Raw genomic sequence first — 23,195 nt, 5'->3', positions numbered from 1 at the left:
AAAGCTACTGGGTTCGGTCGAACCCGTAACTTGCTCTCTAGCTCCGCCCTTGCATGTATTGACTATATTTGTTCACGCAACGAATACAACCAAGGCAAAATACATAAAATAAAATGCTTGAGTCGAATACATGGGCATATACAAATGATACCACTTGTATCAACTGTATTCGTTCGCGTAACGAATACAACCAAGACAAAATATAAAAATACAGAAAATAAAATGCTCTTATTAAAAGTCAAACTTAAGACCTTTACTTACTAAGGGATGCTCTAACCAACTAAGCTATGAGAGCTTGTTGCTCTCTTGTTTCATTTCAAAACAATGGTCTTTTATTTCGGTATTATATGTAGATTTCCTATAAAATCAAATATTGCTAAAGATGGTAATTTTTTTTAAAATATAATGACGAATGGTAAATACGGTATATGCTTACTGTATCGTGTAAATTTTCCAATAAACATACACTTCTACTTGTTCTCGTGGTAATAGCCTCCACAGTACTTTCTCCGATCCACAATAAATAATCATTTTACTTTTTATTTTGGTCCAAAATAAATGTCCATTTACATAATCAAAAAGGAATTAATTTTATTACTAATTAAGGTTAATTTAGTAAATACATATTTTTTTCTCTAGGAGTTCATATTTCCTTAATGGGTGTGACAAAGATAAAATGGTCCCTTATTGTGGACCGAAGAGAGTAATAGTTTACCAATTCTTTTTTAGGCAGACCAAATTGGTCCGTAAAAAGAGTTTTGACTTGTGCAAAATCTAACCTATTATAGACGTATTTCCAAACATAAATTGGATAAATTGGCGGTTTACATTTATGTTTGACATCCTAGTTACAACCACATAGGTCTAAGACAAAGGATCCAGCTTCGACCTCGCGGGATTTAATTCAGTAGATGTAAAAGGGCCTAAACCCAATTATTGTGTATACTATTTGTTTCCGAGAGTAGCTGTAATTGGGAGATTGCATTGAAGCTTTACTATTCGGCCATTTAACTCGCAGGTTGCACCCCGCTCCATGCACGACGATCATCATCATCGTCTGTCCTATGGCTGTGATTATTCTGCAAGTATGATATGCCTGTCCATACTCCTCGAATAAGCAAGATACTAGCAAAAATTACGCTCCCGAGGGTGCAAAATACCTGGAAACCAAAGTAAGGGACTATTCACTATAAAAAGGAAGTCCTCCAGACCAAGGGAACTAACGAGTGAAAAAAGACAAGATGGTACACTTATTTTCATACTGATTACGAGGAACTCAATTCACTAATAAGTGTTTAATCAACAAAGACAAGGACCTATTTTCACACTGCGGAAAATGCTCAAGTAAAGATTTGATTAGTAATGGTGCATAGGTCTAAGCAAGAGTATAATTGAAAATATTCTCATGCTGCACAGCCTAAGATGAAGTAACATCCTACTAAAGCTTCAAAATGTTTTCAATTCTGTCAGAGAATGAACCAAAAATCAATACTGCGAGCAAATGAATCATCAAATGAAGTCCATGTCAATTTTGAAGTAAGAGTCCTTATTTGGTTTAAAGCGCTCAGACAATTTGAGTCTTCTAGACCGTGTTATGATGACAGCTATGTGCAGTACAGATAAGTTAATCTTTTCTCATATCTGTTTGATCAGAAGATGTACAAAACGAGTGCGCGCCTGCACACACACACATATAAAATGCAGCGAGCACAAGACCCATTCAGCTTGAAAGAGTAAAAATGCTGAATAATTAAAAAATTTGAAGCTCAATGTATTAACTGAAGACCTACATGCCCAGAGGACGTGTCAAAAGAAGACTATAGAATAGAAAGTACATTACGAAGTAAGGTACCACATTGCACACAAGAACAGAAAATTAGTGGAAGAATTACCTCAAGAACCGCCTTGGATAGCCACAAAAATGTCAAAATTATAACTCCATTAACAGAAAATGCCACCTACATCCAATAATCACTGTTACTAACTCAACAACCAGCCAATGTGGAAAAATGTCAAGCTTTAGATATTCATACAAACAGGAAATATCATTGGGAAATCAGAATAGAATATGAAGGTTGAGGATCACTCTCTTAGAGATTGCTAAATTGGAATAAGACCGAAAATCCATGAAAAGAAAATTGAATAAGAAGCTAATATATGGTCCGTTTAAAATGAGAAGCTAATAAATTCTTAAGCTGGGAATTTAAAAAATAAAAATAAAAATTGCATCGAGTGTGAGATAGCATAATGAATTATTGAATAAAGAGCTTATAACTCCTTACATAGGGACTAAGGAAATTAATGCAGGATACGTTAGCTAACATGTGGATTGCTTAGTCCCCTCCATCTATTTCCACCGAAAGGGTTGTCTACATCGCACCCCTTGAGGTGTGGCCCTTCTCCGGACCCTGCGTGAATGCGAGATGCTTTGTGCACCAGGCTGTCCTTAATCTTCTGATTCCTCATGGAGAAATATTCCCTCATTTTCTTGTTCATCAATTCTAATCTACTGAGAGCTGATCAGCTAGTATTCAATTGAGAGAACAATGCAGCTAACCATGTGATATACAGTACAAAAGCAGGTGTTCGATTTGCTATTGAGTTGATACTTAGATGACATAAAGAAACCGGGACTTTTCAAATCAAAGAGAACCAAAAAATCATCTGAGAAAACATTAAAAAAGAATCTTCTTGATAACTTGTGAAAATGTTAAATTAGTAGAGATCTTACACATTTAAAGCAAAGCACTGTTTTCTATATGTAAACAAGAAACCTAATACAATTAACTGTGTATAAATATAGGACTAAATATCGACAGATGGAGGATGAACTTAAGAGTGATCTCTGGAAGACATTCGTGCCAAACAGATTTTAAGATTATTCTCGTGGATAATTAATTACCAACATAATTTCACATCAGCATTTCTGCCATGTTACACATTGATTGGGATGCTAATTCTCCATTGCAAGGATGAAGTAAAGGTCCATTTATCCACACAGATGACTTTAAGATCATTACAGTGTCTAGTAACATGCATGGTATCACTGTAACTTCATTTGCTATATCACTCGTCAAAGAACGTGAATATACACACAACCTTCAGTCTTCCACCAATAACATGCTTGTGCAAGATGACAGTATTTTCTTCAACAATAACCAAGTCAACTTCCTTATTTATTTATTTTTTTGAGAATGGTAACAGAAAAAATAAAATTTTTTTTTGACTTCCTTATCTTAACTTCCTTAACATCATCTCTACTTAAATTATAGTATTATCTAAACTTCCTTAGAGAGCAAACATTCACATTTGCACATATTGCAGCTGAAAGAGTTAACATTTTAACTCTATCATACTAAAAAGGGGCTTTCCATATTCGGTACAGTTGATCATAAAAATCCAAATGGATTCACAGTGGCCCTCTGTGTGACGTGAATCCAGCAGGACCCCCGAGATCTTGCACCTTTTGAGTCATTAAGATCCATATAAACATGCAATACCCATCCACCGCCATTCCCAAAGATATGCCTTTAAAGATGCATCATTCTTCGCAGGCTAAACTTGCTAGGATATTAGGTAACATTTGGTAAGCAAAGACTGGTATTTTATTCTTATGCTATCAGGTTTTATAACGAGAGAATAAGAAAATTATAGCCATATTGGAGAGAAGAAACTCAAGGTACTTTGAAATTAAAGGGAAATCAATCAGTATGATAAAGTAAAGGTGTGCTATTTGTTGGTGAAAGAAAGAATCAGATGATGCTAAAAATCTTATATAATTTGTAGGCACCCTAGCACCTTATAGAACTGATAAGGGAGGCAACTGTGGTTTTTGTAAGCATCATTCAAGACTAGCAGGGACACTTTTCTCTTTCTATCGCACTATCTACAGCACTATCTTAGTTCTGTGATGCTTAGTGCTATTGAAATAATCTTTTACCAATCGAAAAAAAGGGAGGAGCTAAATCTAGCCGTTATAAAGGACAAAGTATCAGGACAATGAAAAGCATTGCATCCACGAAAGAAAATCAATGAATTCCTATAATCGGAGTGTTAGTGGGCTGAGTAAAAGTTAATAATGTCGATGACGATGTTCTCAAATCAAATCACCATTCAAGATGGAAAAAGAAAGACTTGTAGAAAGTTTAAGCACCTAACATGTATACCGAATCAGGTGATCATCTTGCTACTCTATCTCTGTTTTCCTTTGGTTTTTCTCTCACAATGTCACATTTTTAATGCACGTCTAATCCATTAGTTTTCCTTCTTTGCGACTAAAAAAATTCAATTCCATGTGGATTTTCTCGAAGAAATATGATACAGTATATTTTAATAGTACGAGCTAAATATTAGCATTGGAATGAATCGAACCTGAGCAGATTGGAACGAGTATAAAGGATTCATATAGTCGACCCCAAATAATTGGGGACCGAGACATAGTTGATTGAATGATTCATATAAAACGGAGCTCAATATCAAAGTTATTATTCTAAACTCATTGAAAGCTTGATTTAGAGATAAAAGATTCGATTTTTCTTCATGTTGAACAGTGAAAATGAGATTTAAGCAGAAGGATACCAATTGACTGGAAATTGAAACAGGCAAAACGGACCGGACAGCTTTCCTAGCTTTTCGAGAAAGCTTTTTGAAAACGCTCTGAACAAATTTAACCAGCAGATCTAAACTTCGATCCTCCTCTTCTTCGTCTTCATCATCGTCATCTTCATACTCTTCATACTTATAGTCTCCACTCACAACGCTGCCTCGATCACGCCTCCAGTTTCGTGAATCCCCAGCCAAATCATCACTTCCCTATAAATAAATAAAAAACGAATTAGAATTAAAAGGGTCTAAATAAAGAGGAATGGACCTAAAGAACTCATATATCCGATTCTAATTAAATAAAGTTGAATTTTTATTTTTTATATATAAGAAAAGGCTGGATAGGGAGGAATAAACAAGAAGACCTGAGGAAAATTGGAAATGCGGCGTCTTGAGGCTTGAAGGTGAAATGTAGAGACGGGGCGGAGGTTAATAAGAAGATGGGTGAATTGGGGATGGTAATTTTTGTAGAGAGGAAACTGAAAATGATGAAGAGATTTTATAGTGAACTCCATGAAAATGAGTAGCAGTTGTATTGGTGAACATCTAAAAAGAGTCGCAGGTTCTGTTGCCAACTTTTTCCCCCCATTTTTTCTCTTTCTTGGGCTCATTAATTTAAGGGACCTTAATTTAAACTCAGTAGTGTACAAAGTCGAAATGAAGGTATTGATAATATCTATTTAACCAGTAAATTTGCTATAAATATGACACAATTTGAGAAAACTCTGTAAATACCAAAATTATAAATTAGATAAAATCATCATTTCTTTGTTGTATTCATGTATATATATATATATATATATATATATATATATATATATATATATATATATATATATATATATATATATATATATATATATATATATATATATATATATATATATATATATATATATATATATATATATATATATATATATATATATATATATATATATATATATATATATATATATATATATATATATATATATATATATATATATATATATATATATATATATATATATATATATATATATATATATATATATTAGCTCTGCCACTATTTATAGCATCAGTAACCAAGTTATGAATCAATTATGTATTGCAAATAGGTTGGTGCAAGAAGTTTATTACTTGAGTTATAATATATATAAGGACATCAATGAAGCAGCTATATTGCAAATGGCTAGAAGATGAGACTGCGTTATACCTTCTTAAGAGAACACACTCAGGCCTCTTATTAGATTCCATAAATCAATTGATTTATCCCTACTGCTCCAACTTCCAACTCAAAGGTTATTCCAGGCGAAAGGAAGATCAAATCAATAAAAACATTCAAAATTATGATTTTACTTTGCTGATCTTCATGGTAAAAATTTGCATAACTTAAAACAATATATTACTATGTAACTTGGTTTAATTTTATATCGCAGTTAATTATATGTACATCTTCTAAAACATAGTTATCCAGCTTAAGGAAGAAAAACTATAATTCAAACATATCAAATGAAAAGCACACCAAGATTTCTAAAAGGCTTAAAAGAATTAAAACGGATGCAATGATCTCACGCAAAAGAAATACTAACAAAGTAAATAAACAATAATTATGTTTGAAATAAAAGAATTACCAAAGATGCTTCTAAATACCAATCACCTATCTCAAAATTAATATGACAACGGAAGGCCACACAGGAGTATTACAAACCGGCAATTGTCTTTTTATACGTTAATTTCACTTCTTTCGTCTCCGTTGATTTCTTCTCCCTTTGGAGCCTTCGGAATTGTATACCATTAAAGAATGAAAAAGGGTTTAAAACATTTACAACATCCAGGTTGACTGCATAATATACAAAAATCTAAATTAGGAGCGGGAAAAGAATGGACAACCTGAGGGGACAATAGAAGTAATGGAGATACTTCACTGAAATAACTCAGTGACATTTATTAAAAAATTTACCTGGTATTCACAAGATAAATAATACACCAACAACATCTTCACAAAAAATAGTGGGAATAACTAAGAAACAGATGCACATCACTTGAATTTGTGAGTAAAAAGACGAAGAGAACTATAAAATTCTTTGTTAGCCTCCCATAGAAACTCCAATGAGCGCCGTTCCCCATCTCGACTCACAATAAATTAAATGGAAGGGAGAGCAATATAGTCCATGCATATGCGTTTTTTGGCAGAATTTCAACCGGTGTAACATTAGTGCATATTAATAGTAGTAACTGTTAATTATTGGGAAGGGGAAGAGATAATATATAGAGTAGCGTTCAGAGAAGATTGAAGCGGCATTTATTTTTTGATCCTTAACCGATATAACTATTGAGTTTAATCTGGGCAGTTACAGAAGTTGACTGTTGTGATTCTTATTCTTATAATAAATAAAATAAAGAAAAAATAAAGAAAGAGTATTGTATTAAAATGAGAGGAAATCCCCAAAAAACTAAATACATTTCCTAGTCAATAAGAGGTGCCATGTCAACATTCTTTTTCCCTCTTTTATATATACTAGTCTCTATGTTCGTACGATGCACGATATATTTTGTGCTAAATATTAAACATGTACCTAAAGTAATACACTTTTAATTGCGTAAACTACTTGTTATTAATATATGAAGTTCAGTAATAATTAGTTCCTTGAAGTAAAAGAATATTAATATATAATTAAAACCAACTTATTAATAAAGTTTTATCATAATTAAAGGATAAAACTAGTTGCAAGTAGATATATTTCAAATTATTATATTAAAATTGGTAAAAAGACGACTAACTTGATAACGATAGTAGATAAGAGCATGAACGCAAAACCCTATGGTTTCTCATATTATTTTATCCGTGTGTTGTCTTTCAATATATCACGAACAATCGTCTCTTTCAAAGTTCTACATGTAAAACTTACAAAAAGCACTATACTTACGTACATGTCAATGTTCACACACACCCAATATATATTTTTATACATAAAATTTAGAACAAATCAACCAACCAACCTTCAACGGAGATAGAAGTACGAGAGTATTGCCAACGTATAATATGTAGTGACACAGGTTTAACACAACCGTAAATAGAGAAGGAATCACTGGAATATACTGAAAGTAAAAATATTACCGAAACTTAAATAACTCCTTGGTACTGATTTTTGGTTCTTCCTTAAATTTAGCTACCATACTTTTTTCTTGCTAACCCCATAAATAATCTAATACGAATTTTTTGATATGATATTATCACGACCCGAAATTTCCACCTTCGGACAGTGAATGCGCCTAACATTTCACTTGTTAGGCAAGCCAATGTTAGAATAATATTATTCATTTTTAAAATAATTTTTAAATTTATTAATAACAAAGAACAATTGCGGAAGTAAATTCTGAAATATAGTGAATAATTCATAAAAATAACGGTGTCTAAATACCATTCCAGATTTGGTATCACAAGTGCACGAGCTTCTAGAATAAATATAAATAAAGGCCTGAATAAAATAAAGCTGTCTGGAAACAAACACATAACTAAAGTAAAATAGACGGGGACTTCAGAACTGCGGACGCTGTGCAGTTATACCTTAAGTCTCCTCCGAGTAGCTAAAATCCGAGCAAGTCTATAGTAAACCGCTGGGACCAACTCCGAAATCTGCACAAGAAGTGCAGAGTGTAGTATCAGTACAACCGACCCCATGTACTGGTAAGTGCTGAGCCTAACCTCAACGAAGTAGTGACGAGGCTAAGGCGGGTCACTTACTTTAACCTGTACGCAATATTAGTAACAACAACAAATAATAAAAATAAATCAGGTAACTTATTTATAATAATTGAAGCCAACTCAGCAGTCATAACCAATTATCATTTCGATCAATTTCTGTTGCAGCATGCAACCCGCTCTCACAATATATTCACATTCAATTCTGTTGCGGCGTGCAACCCGCTCCTCCAATATATTCATTTTAATCAAGTCTGTTACGGCGTGCAACCCGATCCACCAATATATATATGTATGTCAATTTTTAAATATGTCGACTTTTAAATAAGTCTGTTGCGGCGTGCAACCCGATCCTCTAATATGAACTTTTAATAAGTCTGTTGCGGCGTGCAACCCGATCCTCCAATATATCCATTTCAATCAATTTTGTTGCGGCGTGCAACCCGATCCTCCAATATATCCATTTATCAATTCTTATAGAAGAAATTTTCTCAATAAATATAACAATTAATATAAAATTATAAGGCAACAAGCATACAATAATTATGAAACAAACAATGACAAATAGCAAATTATTATGGAAATCAGGGAAAAAATAGGCAGTTTAATATTTAATATGCTAAATGTCAAATAACAATTAAGACACACAATTCAAATAACATGTAACAATTAATGCAGGAATTCAAGAATTAATATTTGACAAAGAATATGAGAGAAATAATTATTATAATAATTAATTCATGATTTAAAATGATTTATGATTTTTCAAGTAATTATGCAAACAATTAATTTGACGACGTATAGATACTCGTCACCTCGCCTATATGTCGTTCATATGCATTTTACATGACAAATAGTTTAAGGGTTCTATTCTCTCAAGTCAAGATTAACCACGACACTTACCTCGCTTTGCAAATTCCAATCAATTACTCAACCACAACTTTTCCTTTTAAATTTGTCTCCAAAAGCTTCAAATCTATTCACAAACAATTCGATATATTCAATACAAATCATATGAATTAATTCCATATGAATTTACTAATTTTCCAGATAAAAATCCGAAATTTATTAAAATATTCGACAATGGAACCCACGTCTCAAATCTCGGAAAAACTTTCGAAATCCGAACACCCGTTCGGAGACGAGTCCAACCATACAAAAATTATCTAATTCCAATGTCAAATGGACCTTCAAATCTAAATTTCTTGTTTTTGGAAAATTTTACAAAAATTCCAATTTCTTCCATCTAAATCCGAAATAAAGGATGAATATAGGCATGGATTTATGAAATACAATCACTATATGATAAAGAACACTTACCCAGTTCGAAATCGTGAAAAACTCCTTTGAAATCGCCCCTAAACCGAGTTCTAATTGAGGGTTTGTGAAAAATGGGAAAAATCCCGTTTTGATTCAGTTTTAAGTCATAGGCGTCAAGCCTTCTTCGCGTTCGCGAATGCTTTCCCCCCGGCCTTTGTGTTCCCGTGCCAGTGCTCGCGCTCGCGTACAAGGACGACTGACCCCTCCCCCAGGCCTCTAAAGCTTCACGTTCGTGAAGGGTAAAGTCTCCATAGCTTCGCGTTCGCGACCCAATCTTCGCGTTCGTGAAGAAGGAAAATTCAGCCAGCCCAGTTTGCTCTTCGCGTTCGCGAGAGTACATTCGCGAACGCGATGAAGGAAATACCAGAAGCCTGGAGTTGCAGAAAACCAGATTTTTCTAAGTTCAAAATCATCCCGTATCCTATCTGAAACTCACCCGAGCCCTCGGGGCTCCAAACCAAACATGCACACAAGTCCTAAAATATCATACGAACATGTTCGCATGATCAAATCGCCAAAATAACACCTAGAACTACGAATCGGATGCCAAATCAAAGAAAATTTTCAAAAAAACTTTAAAACTATATTTTTACAACCGGACGTCCGAATCTCGTCAAATCAACTCCGATTCTTACCAAATTCGGCAGACAAGTCATAAGTATTATAGTGGACTTATACCGGGCCCCGGAACCAAAATACGGACCCAGTGTCAATAAATCCAGCATCAGTAACTTCTTAAAAATCTTTAAGCTTTCATCTTTTAATGTTTCATCAAAATTCCATATCTCGTGCTAGGGACCTCAGAATTCGATTCGGGGCATACGCCCAAGTCCCAAATCACGATACGGACCTACCAAAATTGTCAAAATACTGATCTGGGCCCATTTGCTCAAAATGTTGACCAAAGTCAACTCAGCTGAGTTTTAAATCTCTATTTCACATTTTAATCCGTTTTTCACAAAAAAAACTTTCCGAAAAATTATACGGACTGCGCACGCAAGTCGAGGAATGATAAATGGTGCTTTTCGAGGTCTTAGAATACATAATTACTTATTAAATTTAAAGATGACAATTTAGGTCATCACATTCTCCACCTCTAAAACAAACGTTCGTCCTCGAATGGAGTTAGAAAAAAAAAGTACCTGAGCTGGTGAATAAGTGTGGATATTTACTCCGCATGTCCAGCTCGGACTCCCAGGTAGATGCCTCTACCGGCTGACCTCTACATTGCACCCGAACTGAAAGATAACTCTTAGACCTCAACTGTCAGACCTGCCGGGCTAGAATAGCCACCGGCTCCTCCTCGTAAGACAAATCTTTGTCTAATTGGACTGAGCTGAAATCTAACACATTGGATGGATCACCATGATATTTCTGGAGCATAGACACATGGAACACCTAATGAACCGCTGATAAACTAGGTGGTAATGCAAGCCTGTAGGCTACTTCACCCACCCTTTCAAGAGTTTTAAAGGGTCCGATATACCTAGGGCTCAACTTGCCTTTCTTTCCGAACCTCATTACACCTTTCATAGGTGAAACTCGGAGCAATATTCTTTCTCCAACCATGAATGCAATATCATAAACTTTACGATCGGCAAAACTCTTTTGCCTAGACTGAGCTGTGCGAAGTCGATCCTGAATAATCTTGACCTTATCCAAGGCATATTGTACCAAATCGGTACCCAATAACCGAGCCTCTCCCGGTTCAAACCAGCCAACTGGCGAACGACATCGCCTTCCGTATAATGCCTTATATGGATCCATCTGAATGCTCGACTGGTAGCTATTATTATACACAAACTCCGCAAGTGGCAAGAAATGATCCTAAGAACCTCCAAAGTCTATAACACAAGTGCGAAGCATATCTTCCAATATCTGAATAGTGCGCTTTGACTGTCCTTCTGTCTGTGGATGAAATGCTGTACTCAATTCCACCAGCGTGCCTAACTCACGCTGTACAGCCCTCTAGAAATGTGAGGTAAACTGCGTACCTCGATCTGAAATAATAGACACGGGCACACCGTGAAAGCGGACAATCTCACGAATGTAAATTTCAGCTAACCTTTCTGAAGAATAGGTAACTGCCATTGGAATGAAATGTGCTGATTTGGTTAACCCGTCCACAATTACCCAAACTGCGTCAAATTTTCTCTGATTCTGTGGGAGTCCAACAACAAAATCCATAGTGATACGCTCCCATTTCTATTCAGGAATTTCTAACTTCTGAAGCAAACCACCAGGTCTCTGATGCTCGTACTTAACTTGCTGACAATTCAGACATCGAGCTATATGTGCAACTATATCCTTTTTCATTCTCCTCCACCAACAATGTTGCCACAAATCTTGATACATTTTGGCGGTACCTGGATGAATAGAATACCTGGAACTGTGTGCCTCTTCAAGAATTAATTTACGAAGCCCATCCACATTAGGCACACAAATACGACCCTACATTCGCAAAACTCCATCTTCCCCCACAACAACCTGTTTAGCATCACCGTGCCGCATTATGTCCTTAAGGACAAGTAAATGAGGATGATCATACTGCCTCTCTCTGATACGCTCATATAAAAAAGACCGAGCGACTGTGCAAGCTAGAACCCGACTGGGTTCTGAAACATCTAACCTCACGAACTGATTAGCCAAAGTCTGAACATCTGCAGCTAATGGCCTTTCACCAACTGGAATATACGCAAGATTGCCCATACTCACAGCCTTTCTACTCAAAGCATTGGCCACCACATTGGCCTTTCCGGGATGATACAAAATGGTGGTATCATAGTCTTTCAACAACTCCAACCATTTTCTCTGCCTCGAATTAAGATCTTTTTGTTTGAACAGGTACTGAAGGCTACGATGATCAGTAAATACCTCACACGAGACACCGTAGAGGTAATGCCTCCAAATCTTTAGCGCATGAACAATGGCTGCCAGTTCTAAATCATGAACATGATAATTCTTCTCCTGAACCTTCAACCGCCGCGACGCATATGCAATCACTCTGCCATCTTGCATTAATACTGCACCAAGCCCAATGTGAGATGCATCACAATATACTGTATACGATCCTGAATCTGTGGGTAATACCAACACTGGCGCCGTAGTCAAAACAATCTTGAGTTTCCGAAAACTCAACTCACACTCGTCTGACCATCTGAATGGGACACTTTTCTGGGTCAGTCTGGTCAATGGGCTTGCTATAGATGAAAACCCTTCCACGAACCGACGATAATAACCTGCTAAACCCAGGAAACTCCAGATCTCTATAACTGAAGTAGGTCTAGGCCAATTTTGAACAACCTCAATCTTCTTAGGATCCACCTTTATGCCTTCTATTGATACAACATGCCCAAAAAAAGCAACTGAGTATAACCAAAACTTATATTTTGAAAACTTGACATATAACTGGTTATTCTTCAAAGTGTGAAGTACACTTCGGAGACTGCTCATGTTCCTCTCGACTGTTGGAGTAAATCAAGATATCATCAATGAATACAACCATAAAATAATACAAATAAGGCTTGAACACCCGATTCATCAAATCCATAAATGTTGTTGGGACATTTGTCAACCCAAATGACATCACTAGGAATTCGTAATGCCCATACCGAGTTCGAAAAGCTATTTTAGGGACATCAGATGCCCTAATCATCAACTGATGGTAACCAGACCTCAAATCGATCTTCGAAAATACCTTGGCACCCTGAAGCTGATAAAATAAGTCATCAATTCTTGGCAACAGATATTTGTTTTTGATAGTGGGCTTGTTCAACTGCCGATAATCTATACACATCCGCATAGAGCCATCTTTCTTCTTTACAAATCATACTGGTGCACCCCAGGGCGAGATACTAGGTCTAATAAATCCTTGATCAAGCAAGTCTTGTAACTGCTTTTTCAATTCTTTCAACTCCGGCGAGGCCATACGGTATGGTGGAATAGAAATAGGCTGAGTGCCCGAAGCCAAATCAATACAGAAGTCAATATCTCTGTCGGGTGGCATCCCCGACAGATCTACAGGAAATACTTCTGGAAATTCACTCTTTCTCTACCATACGCCGAGCTTTCATATAAGAAATAATCCTGCTGGCAGAATGACTAGGAGTTTCTTTCCACTCTAACCGTGGTAACCCGGAATAGCTAGGGTCGCTATCTTGGCATGACAATCCAATATAGTATGATAAGGAGACAACCAATCCATACCCAAGATGGCATCAAAATCTACCATATCAAGAAGTATAAGATCCACACTAGTCTCAAAATTAGCAATAGTAACCACACAAGAACGATAGACATGATCTACTGCAACAATGTCTCCCACCGGTATAGATACACACACAGAAGCACTCAAAGAATCATAAGGCACAACCAAATATGAAGCAAAATAGGAGGACATATAGGAATAAGTAGATCTTAGATCAAATAGAACTGAAGAATCTCTATGGAAAACTGGAATAATACCTGTGATCACAACATCAGATGACTCGGCCTCAAGCCTAGCTGGAAAAGTATAAAATCGGGGCTGGGCCCCACCACTCTGAACTGCGTCCTTGGGACGACCTCTAACTGGCTGGCTTCCACCTCTAACGGTCTAACCTTCACCTCTAATGGCCTGACCTCTACCTCTAATGGCCTGACCTCCACCTCTAGCTGCCTGACCCCTACCTCTAGCTGGCTGAGCAGGCGGGGAAACAACCGATGCCGGTATGATGGCACGCGAATTTTGTTGAGATATGTTACTCGCCAATCTATGGCAATACCTCCTGATGTGATCAATGTTTCCACACTCATAACATCCATCTGATGCCATGGCTGCTAAAGGTGAAGCTGACCCAAATAGGCCAGATAACCGCTGTAGTAACTCTGGAGTGGTGGTGCATTGATAGGAGCTGAATGTGTACTGAATGCTGGTTGCCCATAGTAAGGCATAATAGGACCGTGACTCCCTAAAGCGCCGGGAGATGCATGAAGTGATGAATAAAATGGTCTGGGAGGATGACCCCTACCAAAATTACCCCTACCTCTAGACGAGGCACCATCAAAACCACCGAACTGACGAGGCCTCTTATCAGACCTCTATCCTCTCTCCCGTGCAAGAACCATCTCGATCCTTCTCGCGACATTAGTAGACGCTCAAATTGCTTGCGGAATTCCTCTCTTAGTGTGATAGGAAGGAACTTCTCCAGAAATAGCTGAGAGAACTGCTCCCAGGTAAGTGCAGGCGATCCAACTGGTCTGGTCAATGTATAATATCTCCACCATCTCTTGGCGGAACCCGTCATCTGGAATACCGCAAAATCAGCTCCATTGGTCTCAACTATACCCATGTTCCGCAGCACCTCGTGGCAGCGTTCAAGATAATCTTATGGGTCCTCAGAAGGTGTACCACTGAAGTGAACTGGAAAGAGCTTAGTAAACTTATCCAATCTCAATAAGGCCTTCAAAAGACATGGCGGGCCTATCACCGGTCTGTGCCGCAACAACTGGCTGAACTACCCCAACTGGCGGGGCTGCTGGAGCCTGATTCTAGGAAGCCATCTGCTCCGGAGCGGGAGTAGTGGGAGTTTGTGCTCCTCCCCCAGCCTGTGAAATGGCTGGTGCCATTGGAAATGTACCATTCTGGGCCACGCCCTCCATAAGACTCACCAAACGGACTAGAGTGTCCTGAAGTACTGGAGTGGATATGAATCCTTCCGGGACCTGAACTGGTCCAACTGGTACATTCTGAACTGGGACCTCCTCCTGAAGCTCCACTTGAGGTTCTATAACAGGTGCAGCTGCTCGAACTCTGGACTGAGCTCTACCTCGGCCTCTACCTCGACCTCTAGCATGACCTCGGCCTCGGCCTCTACATCTGGCCATAGTTGCCACCAGGGGTTCTGGTCCCTGTCCATCGATAGAGGTATTACGTGTTCTCACTATCTGCGAGAGAATAAGAGTAGAATATTTCAATTTTCGAGGATAGAGTAAAATCGCATGACAGAATAAGAGAGATGTGATATTGTTCCTAAACTTCATAGCCTCTGAGAGATAAGTATAGACGTATCCGTACCGATCCTTTAGACTCTACTAAACTTTCTCGTGACTTGTGAGACCTATGTAACCTAGTGCTCTGATACCAACTGTCATGACCCGAAATACCCACCTTCGGACCGTGAAGGCGCCTAACATTTCACTTACTAGGCAAGCCAACTTTAGAATAATATTATCCATTTTTAAAACAATTTTTAAATTTTTTAATAACAAAGAACAATTGCGGAAGTAAATTCTAAAATATAGTGAATAATCCATAAAAATAACGGTGTCTAAATACTATCCCAGAATTGGTGTCACAAGTGCACGAGCTTCTAGAATAAATACAAATAAAGGTCTGAATAAAATAAAGCTGTCTGAAAAATAATACACAACTAAAGTAAAATAGACGGGAACTTCAGAACTGCGGACGCTGTGCAGTTATACCTCAAGTCTCCTCCGAGTAGCTGAAATCCGAGCAAGTTTATAGTTCACCGCTGGGACCAACTCCGAAAACTGCACAAGAAGTACAGAATATAGTATCAGTACAACCGACCCCATGTACTGGTAAGTGCTGAGCCTAACCTAGACAAAGTAGTGACGAGGCTAAGGCGGGTCACTTACTTTAACCTGTACACAATATTAGTAACAACAACAAATAATAGAAATAAATCAGGTAACTCATTTATAATAATTGAAGCCAACTCAGTATTCATAACCAATTATCATTTCCATCAATTTCCGTTGCAGCGTGTAACCCACTCCTCCAATATATTCATTTTAATCAAGTCTGTTGCGGCGTGCAACCCGATCCTCCAGTATGGACTTTTAAATAAGTCTGTTGCGGCGTGCAACCCGATCTTCCAATATGGACTTTTAATAAGTCTGTTGCGGCGTGCAACCCGCTCTCACAATATGGACTTTTAATAAGTCTGTTGCGGCGTGCAACTCGATCCTCCAATATATCCATTTCAATCAATTCTGTTGCGGCGTGCAACCCGATCCTCCAATATATCCATTTACCATTTCTTGTAGAAGAAATTTCCCCAATAAATACAATAATTAATATAAAATTATAAGACAACAAGCATACAATAATTATGATTTAATTATGAAACAAACAATGACAAATAATAAATTATTATGGAAATCAGGGAGAAAATAGGCAGTTTAATATTTAATATGCTAAATATCAAATAACAACTAAGACACATAATTCAAATAGCATGTAACAATTAATGCAAGAATTCAAGAATTAATATTTGACAAAGAATATGAGAGAAATAATTATTATAATAATTAATTCATGATTTAAAACGATTTATAATTTTTTAAGCAATTATGCAAACAATTAATTTGACGACGTATAGACACTCGTCACCTTGCCTATACGTCGTTCACATGCATTTCACATAACAAATAGTTTAAGGGTTCTATTCCCTCAAGTCAAGGTTAAACACGAAACTTACCTCGCTTTGCAAATTCCAATCAATTACTCAACCACAACTTTTTCTTTTAAATTTATCTCCAAAAGCTTCAAATCTATTCACAAACAATTTGATATATTCAATACGAATCATAGGAATTAATTCCATATGAATTTACTAATTTTTCGAATAAAAATCCGAAATTCATTAAATTATTCGACAGTGGGTCCCACGTCTCAAATTTCGAAAAAACTTACGAAATTCGAACACCCGTTCTGAGATGAGTCCAACCATATAAAAATTATCCAATTCCAATGTCAAATGGACCTTCAAATCTAAATTTCTCGTTTTTGGAAAGTTTTATAAACATTCCAATTTCTTTCATCTAAATCCGAAATAAAGGATAAATATAGGCATGGATTTATGAAATACAATCACTATATGATAAAGAATACTTACCCAGTTCGAAATCGTGAAAAACTCCTTTGAAATCGCCCTAAACCGAGTTCTAATTGAGGGTTTGTGAAAAATGGAAAAAATCCCGTTTTGGTTCTATTTTAAGTCACAGGCGTCAAGCCTTCTTCGCGTTCGCGAAGGGCCTGTCGCGTTCGTGATGAGTAGCAGCCCGTGGCTTTCGCGTTCGTGAGTCCTCTTTCGCGTTCGCGCGGGCTTTTTCCCCTGGTCTTCGCGTTTGCGTGCCAGTGCTCGCTCTCGCGTAGAAGGATGACTGACCCCTCCCCCAGGCCTCTAAAGCTTTGCGTTCGCATTGAGCTGGTCGCGTTCGCGAATGGTAAAGTCCCCATAGCTTCGCGTTAGCGATCTAATCTTCGCGTTCGCGAAGACAGAAAATTCAGCTAGCCCAGTTTGTTCTTCGCATTCGCGAGAGTACATTCGCGAACGCGATGAAGGAAATACCAGAAGCCTAGTGTTGCAGAAAACCAGATTTTTCTAAGTTCAAAATCATCCTGTATCCTATCCAAAACTCACCCGAGCTCTCGGGGCTCCAAACCAAATATGTACACAAGTCCTAAAATATCATACGAACTTGCTCGCGCTCAAATCGTCAAAATAACACCTAGAACTACGAATCGGACGCCAAATTAAAGAAAGTTTTCAAGAAAACTTTAAAACTATATTTTTACAACCGGACATCCGAATCTCGTCAAATCAACTCCGATTCTCACCAAATTCGGCAGACAAGTCATAAATATTATAGTGGACCTATACCGGATTCCAAAACTAAAATACGGACCCAGTGTCAATAAATCCAACATCAGTAACTTCTTAAAAATCTTTAAGCTTTCATCTTTTAATTGTTCATCAAAATTCTATATCTCGGGTTAGGGACCTCGGAATTCGATTCCGGTCATACGCCCAAGTCCCAAATCACGATACAGACCTACCAGAATTGTCAAAATATTGATCCGGGTCCGTTTGCTCAAAATGTTGACCAAAGTCAACTTAGTTGAGTTTTAAAGCTCTATTTCACATTTTAATCCATTTTTCACATAAAAACTTTTCGAAAAATTGTACGAATTGCGCACGCAAGTCGAAAAATGATAAATGATGCTTTTCGAGGTCTTAGAACACAAAATTACTTATTAAATTTAAACATGACATTTTGGGTCATCACAGATATTAAAAACGTCTTATAAGCATGTGAATAATATGAATCTCATTAGTAAATAAATTCATTGAAGAATTTGAATCCTAGTGTGCATCGTATATAATTTCTAGTTATTACAATTCTATCCAATATGAAATAATTTCTTTTTGAGAAATCTGCAATATTGAGGGTATAAAAGTATGTTAATATTTCAGGGATATATTTGTCGTTCAACATTTAGTATAAATTATTCGTGCTTTTATAATAATATAGATACTAATTAAATATAAACTAGTTAATTGGCCCGCGCTTTGCGCGGTTGAACTTGATAATAAATTACAGATTCTTTTCTTTATTCTTGAACATCAAAAGTAAACAGAAGTAAACTTTTGCGACTACTAAAAATAACTTCAGCTTTTCTTACCACAATTAATTTTGAGATACAAATTTATAATTCAATTCAGAGGTATTTCATGAACTTTTCAAAAATGTAGCCAAAAATTCAAACCTAATGCGATCTTGTGAAAATAAAAAGTAGTCATAGTACACTTATATTACAGTAAATTTCTTCTTTTATATCAGAAGTATTTTTTTCTAAAATAAAAAAAAATCCTGTAGTTTTCATCATTTAGAAATATTAAACTTCACTAAGTAATTAACTTTAGGTGAAATTATTTTTTTCCATTATTATATTTTCTTATAATATATATAAGAAGATATTAAAATGTACCGCGCTATATATATATATATATATATATATATGCGCACCATTTTATTATTTAATATATATTTGGTATGACCATAAGTTACAATATAATTGTCTTTACAAGATTCTTAATCTAAGAATAAACAAAGAAAAATGGAAAGCAAAAAATAAGGAAAGAAATATTTGTTTCCTTCTTTCTCCTCATAACCTCTGCAAATTGCCTCCTCTATTATTTTTCACTTCATCTTTATTAATATTCTTTTTCATTTCTTCATATCCTCTTTTTGTGGGGCTCATATTAAAGAAAAACAAAAAATAAATGAATAAAAATGGGATGAGAGATGCCTAACTTTGTTGAAGAAAATGGTAGGTGCCTAACTTTGTTGAAGAAAAAATGGGATAGGTGCCTAACTTTGTTGCCAACTTTGTTGAAGAAAATGTGAGGTGCCTAACTTTGTTGAAATATTATAGGGCTAAATCAACAACAAGCGATCTTCTTTGTAGTAGTTGGATGACATCTCTTACTATAAATAGAGGTCTTCATTCTTCATTTCAATTACACCAAAATAAGAGAGAAGCAATAGAAGTTAGAGAGAGTAATTTACAGATTGTAGTCTGTGAGATAAATAGTGAGTGTGAGTAATATTGTAATGAGGTGTTTTAAATAAAGAGTGTTATTTCTTTCGAAATTGTAGTAGTCTCTTGACACTACTAAGTTGTAATATTATAGTGGTTATATTGCTCCGCTCGGATATTGTATTTTACCCCATTTAAAAAGTTGGTGTCGTTGTTACTCTCTTGTGTTATTATTATTTGTCGTGGATATTATTTCTGGGCAGGATTATTATTTTTTCCAATAACGTGGTATCAGAGCCATGGTAAATAATGGTACGCTGTATTTTCAGTACCCCCGTCTCATAAAAGATAATTATGAGAAATGGTGTATACATATGAAAGCCATTCTTGGCTCTCAGGATGTGTGAGAAATCGTAGATAGAGGGTATGAAAAACCCGATAATGAGGAAGCTCTACCTCAAAATAAAAAATATGTCTTGGCAAAGAGGAGGAAGAAGGATCAGCAAGCCCTCACGCTCATCCACCAATGTTTGGATGATGTCGTGTTTGAGAAGGTAGCAGATGCTACCACCTCAAAGGAAGCTTGGAAAATTTTATAAAATTCTCTTCAAGGAGTAGACAAGGTGAGGAAGGTAAAACTTTAAACTCTAAGGGCTGATTTTGAAGTTTTAAAAATGAAAGAATCTGAATGTATTTCGGATTATTGTTCAAAAGTGAAGGCTATTGTAAATTCAACTAAGAAGATACGGGGAGGACATAGAAGATGTCCGTGTGGTAGAAAAGATCCTTCACACTTTAACACCTAAATTTAATTTTGTGGTGTGTGCTATTGAGGAGTCTAAATATTTAGACTCTATGATGGTAGAGCAAGTGGATGGCTCTTTACAGGCCCACGTAGAAAAGATCAAAAGGAGACAAGAAGTGCCATTGGAGCAACTTCTTAAAACTCACGCATCCTTCAAGGATTATGGAGGTGAAAAGAGCTATCGAGGGAATGGACGGGGAAGTGGCCGTGGCAGCATGGAAGAGGAAGAAGCAACGGTAACAACTTCAACAACGAAGATAAAATCCACCAGACATTCATAGGTCATGGTCATGGACATAGAGGAGGAAGAGGACGTGGCTACTACCAAGAAAATAATAGACAAAGGTATGAAAAATAAAAAATTGAGTGTTATAATTATCATAAATTTGGCCATTACTCTTGGGAATGTCGTAGCAATGTTGAAGAAAAAGCTAACCTTGTTGACGACAAGAAAGAAGAAGTTGAGTCAACGTTGTTGATATCACTCAAGGAAGAAGACATGGATGATTGCAGCTCGTGTTATTTGGACAATGGAGCAAGCAATCATATGTGTGGATGCAAAGAGAAGTTTGTGAAAATTAATAAAACGGTGATAGGTAATGTGTCCTTTAGAGATACCTCAAAGATTCAAATTGAAGGGATATATACGATTCTGATATCATATAAAGATGGTAGTCAGAAGTTAATTCAAGATGTTTATTATGTCCCAAAATTAAAAAGTAATATTTTGAGTTTGGGCCAACTTCTTGAAAAGGAATATGACATCCACATGAAAAATATACATCTTTGGCTTAGAGATTCAGGTGGAATTCTAATTGCTAAAGTGCATATAGCAAAGAATAGATTATTTTCTCTGAATCTTAAAACAATTGATGCAAAGTGTTTGAAGGCTAATGTGCAAGATGAATCATAGCGTTGGGACATGCGATTTGGGCACTTGAATTTTGAAGCGCTCAAATCAATGGGAGAAAAGAACATGGTGCATGGGATACCATCAATCAACCATCCCAATTAATTGTGTGAAGCTTGTCTTCTTGGAAAACATGCAAGGAGGAGTTTTCCAAAGGAGTCCATGTCAAGATCAACCAAACCGCTCCAGCTTATTCACACTATTATGTGTGGGCCAATCAATCCACCTTCCTTTGGTAAAAGTAAATACTTTTTACTTTTCATTGATGACTTTAGTAGAAAGACTTGGGTTTATTTCTTGAACCAAAAATCTGAAACTTTTAAAAATTTTAAAGTACTTGTAGGAAAAGAATGTGGCTATGAAATAAAAGCTTTAAGGTCCGATAGAGGAGGCGAATTCACTTCAAAAGAATTTAATGACTTTTGTCAATCTCATAGAATTTGTTGCCCTCTAACGGTACCTTATTCACCCCAATAAAATGGAGTTTCAGAGAGAAAGAATCGAACGATTATTAATATGGCTAGATGTATGTTAAAAGCTAAAAATATGCCCAAGGAATTTTGGGCAGAAGCTGTATCTTGTGCAGTTTATTTGAACAACAGGTCCCCAACAAGAATGTTAGAGATCAAACCCCTCAAGAAGCATGGGTGGAAGAAATCCAAGTGTCAATCACTTGAGAATCTTTGGGAGCATAGCCTATGCTCATGTGCCACATCACGGGAGAGCGAAGCTTGACGATCAAAGTGTCAAGCATGTGTTTGTTGACTATGATACGAGTTCAAAAGGTTACAAGTTATACAACCCAAGCAGCAACAAGATGGTGGTAAGTCACGATGTTGAATCTGATGAAGAATTGACATGGAACTGGGAAACTTAGGAAGAAACTTCATATGACTTAAATCCATACTTTGGTGATTAAGAAGAACCAGAGACCGTGGAACCTGTGCAAAATACAACTCCACCTCCTTCCCCAACAAATGCTGTGTCTCCCTGTTCTCAAGAAAGTTCAAATGAACAACCGCAAAGGACAAAGAGTATTCAAGAGCTCTATGAGGACACAAAAGAAGTTACTAATTTTGATTTTTTATATTGTCTCTTTGCTGATAGTGAACCAATGAACTTTGATAAAGCTGTTGAAGACAAAAGGTAGAGACAAGCCATGGAAGAGGAGATCAAGTCAATAGAGAAGAACAACACTTGGGAGTTAACAACTCTTCCCAATGGTTATGGAGAATTGGAGTTAAATGGGTATACGGCAAAGAAGAATGCTGATGGAGATATGGAGAGATACAAGGCACGACTTGTGGCTAAAGTCTACAAACAAAGACAAGGCATTGACTATGAAGAAGTTTCTACAACTGTTGCCCGTAAGGAGACGATTCACTTGCTTATCTCTTTGGCGGCGCAAATGAAGTGAAAGATCCATCAACTAGATGTCAAGTCAGCTTTTTTAAATGACTATCTTGAAGAAGAAGTCTACGTTGAACAACCATTGGGCTTTGTGGTCAAATACCATGAAGATAAAGTATTGCGGTTGAAG

The 23,195-nt window shown here is 36.6% G+C and overlaps 1 protein-coding gene across 1 annotated transcript; it reads right to left on the bottom strand.

Annotated features, from left to right (window-relative positions):
• Window positions 1–742: 742 nt before the first annotated feature.
• On the bottom strand, window positions 743–5,192 carry LOC107776742 (uncharacterized). The gene is made up of 4 exons (XM_016596655.2): window positions 4,968–5,192; window positions 4,579–4,812; window positions 1,893–1,958; window positions 743–1,160 (listed from the first exon to the last, which is right to left on the bottom strand). Exons 1-4 carry the CDS (start codon window positions 5,115–5,117, stop codon window positions 1,008–1,010), a joined length of 603 nt encoding a protein of 200 aa, XP_016452141.1. The 5' UTR covers window positions 5,118–5,192; the 3' UTR covers window positions 743–1,007.
• Between the last annotated feature and the right edge of the window lie 18,003 nt (window positions 5,193–23,195).

The sequence above is a fragment of the Nicotiana tabacum genome, chromosome 19, assembly GCF_000715075.1.
Source record: "Nicotiana tabacum cultivar K326 chromosome 19, ASM71507v2, whole genome shotgun sequence".
NCBI lineage: Eukaryota > Viridiplantae > Streptophyta > Magnoliopsida > Solanales > Solanaceae > Nicotiana > Nicotiana tabacum.
The sequence above is the reverse complement of the archived record's forward strand: the minus strand, read 5'-3'. Positions and strand labels throughout refer to the sequence as shown.